Source organism: Calidris pugnax, unplaced genomic scaffold (assembly GCF_001431845.1).
Source record: "Calidris pugnax isolate Ruff unplaced genomic scaffold, ASM143184v1 scaffold1041, whole genome shotgun sequence".
Classification (NCBI taxonomy): Eukaryota; Metazoa; Chordata; class Aves; order Charadriiformes; family Scolopacidae; genus Calidris; species Calidris pugnax.
The window spans coordinates 1-1,816 of record NW_015091656.1 but is presented as its reverse complement, the minus strand read 5'-3'; the positions used below and the strand labels follow the sequence as shown (position 1 = coordinate 1,816).

Below are 1,816 nucleotides of genomic sequence, written 5' to 3'. Positions count from 1 at the left end.
AGATGCCTCCAAACCCCCCCAAACCCCCTTTAGATGCCTCCAAACCCCCCTTAGATGCCTCCAAAACCCCCCCGTGACCCCCTCAGCAGGCCTGCCCGGGGTAGGCCCAGAGGGGCAGGAGAGCACGGGGGTCCTGGCCGACGTGGGTCCGTTGGTGCCTCTTGTGGTGGGAGCTCCTGCTGAAGGCCTTGCCGCAACGGGCGCAAGGGTAGGGTTTCTCCCCCGTGTGGACGCGACGGTGTTGGACCAAGGTGGACTTGTCGGTGAAGCTCTTGCCGCAGTCGGGGCAGGGGTAGGGCCTCTCCCCCGTGTGGATGCGGCGATGGCGGATGAGGTTGGAGGAGACGTTGAAGCGTTTGCCGCAGTGGGGGCAGGGGTAGGGCTTCTCCCCCGTGTGGATCCTCATGTGCTTCACCAGGTCCGAGGGTTGCCCAAAGCTCTGCCAACATTCGCCGCAAGTGTTGGGGACGGGCAGAGGGGGCGCCGGCGACGACGGAGACCTCGGCGACCCCAACGTTGACCTCGGCGACCCCAGCGTTGACTTTGTTGACCCCATCGTTGACCTCCTCGACTCTATCGTTGACTTTGTTGACCCCATCGTTGACCTTCTTGACTCTATCGTTGACCTCCTTGAGTCTATCGTTGACCTCCTTGAGTCTATCGTTGACTTCGTTGACTCTATCATTGACTTCGTTGACTCTATCGTTGACTTCGTTGACTCTATCGTTGACTTTGACCCCATCGTTGACCTCGTTGACTCCATTGTTGACCTCCTTGAGTCTATCGTTGACTTCGTTGACTCTATCGTTGACTTCGTTGACTCTATCGTTGACTTTGACCCCATCGTTGACCTCGTTGACTCCATTGTTGACCTCCTTGAGTCTATCGTTGACTTCGTTGACTCTATCGTTGACTTTGGTGACCCCATCGTTGACTTTGTTGACTCTATCGTTGACTTTGGTGGCCCCATTGTTGACCTTGACTCCGCCGTTGACCTTGTCGACCCCATCGTTGACTTTGGTGACCCCATCGTTGACTTTGTTGACTCTATCGTTGACTTTGGTGACCCCATTGTTGACCTTGACTCCGCCGTTGACCTCGTTGCCTCCATTATTGACTCTATCGTTGACTTCGTTGACCCCATCGTTGACCTTGACTCCGCCGTTGACCTCGGCGACCCCATCGTTGACCTCGTTGACCCCATCGTTGACTCTATCGTTGACTTCGTTGACTCTATCGTTGACTTTGTTGGCCCCATCGTTGACCTTGTTGACCCCGTTGACCCTATCGTTGACCTTGACTCCACCGTTGACCCCATCGACGCCGTCATCGATGACCCCGTTGACTCCCCCGTTGACCCCCTCGATGACGCCGCCGTTGACGCCCCCGTTGACTCTTCCATTGACGCCGTCAACGCCCTCGAAGATGCCACCACCAACCCTGTTGACGCCCCTGTTGACTCTTCCATTGCGAAGATCCCACCAACCCCGTCGACGTCAACGACGATCCCTTTGAAGATGCCACCAACCCCGTCGACGTCAACGACGATGCTCCCGTTGACGTCGTTGACACTCTTGAAGACGCCCCCAATGCCGTTGACGCCCCCGTTGACGTCCCCGTTGACCACGTTGACCCCGTTGATGCTCTTGAAGATGCCCCCAACCCCGTTGACGTCCCCGTTGACCTCGTTGACGTCCCCGTTGACTCTGTTGACGTCCCCGTTGACCATGTTGACCCCGTTGACGTCCCCGTTGACTCCGTTGACCACGTTGACCTCATTGACGTCCCCGTTGACCTCGTTGACGTCCCCGTTGAC

General features: G+C 57.4%; 1 protein-coding gene across 1 annotated transcript; it reads right to left on the bottom strand.

Annotated features, from left to right (window-relative positions):
• Nucleotides 1-42: 42 nt before the first annotated feature.
• Nucleotides 43-1,810, bottom strand: LOC106899981 (protein dopey homolog PFC0245c-like). Its single transcript, XM_014961932.1, has 2 exons — nt 1,483-1,810; nt 43-1,432 (listed from the first exon to the last, which is right to left on the bottom strand). The coding sequence occupies exons 1-2, from the start codon at nt 1,727-1,729 to the stop codon at nt 51-53; spliced, it is 1,629 nt and encodes a 542-aa protein (XP_014817418.1). The 5' UTR covers nt 1,730-1,810; the 3' UTR covers nt 43-50.
• Between the last annotated feature and the right edge of the window lie 6 nt (nt 1,811-1,816).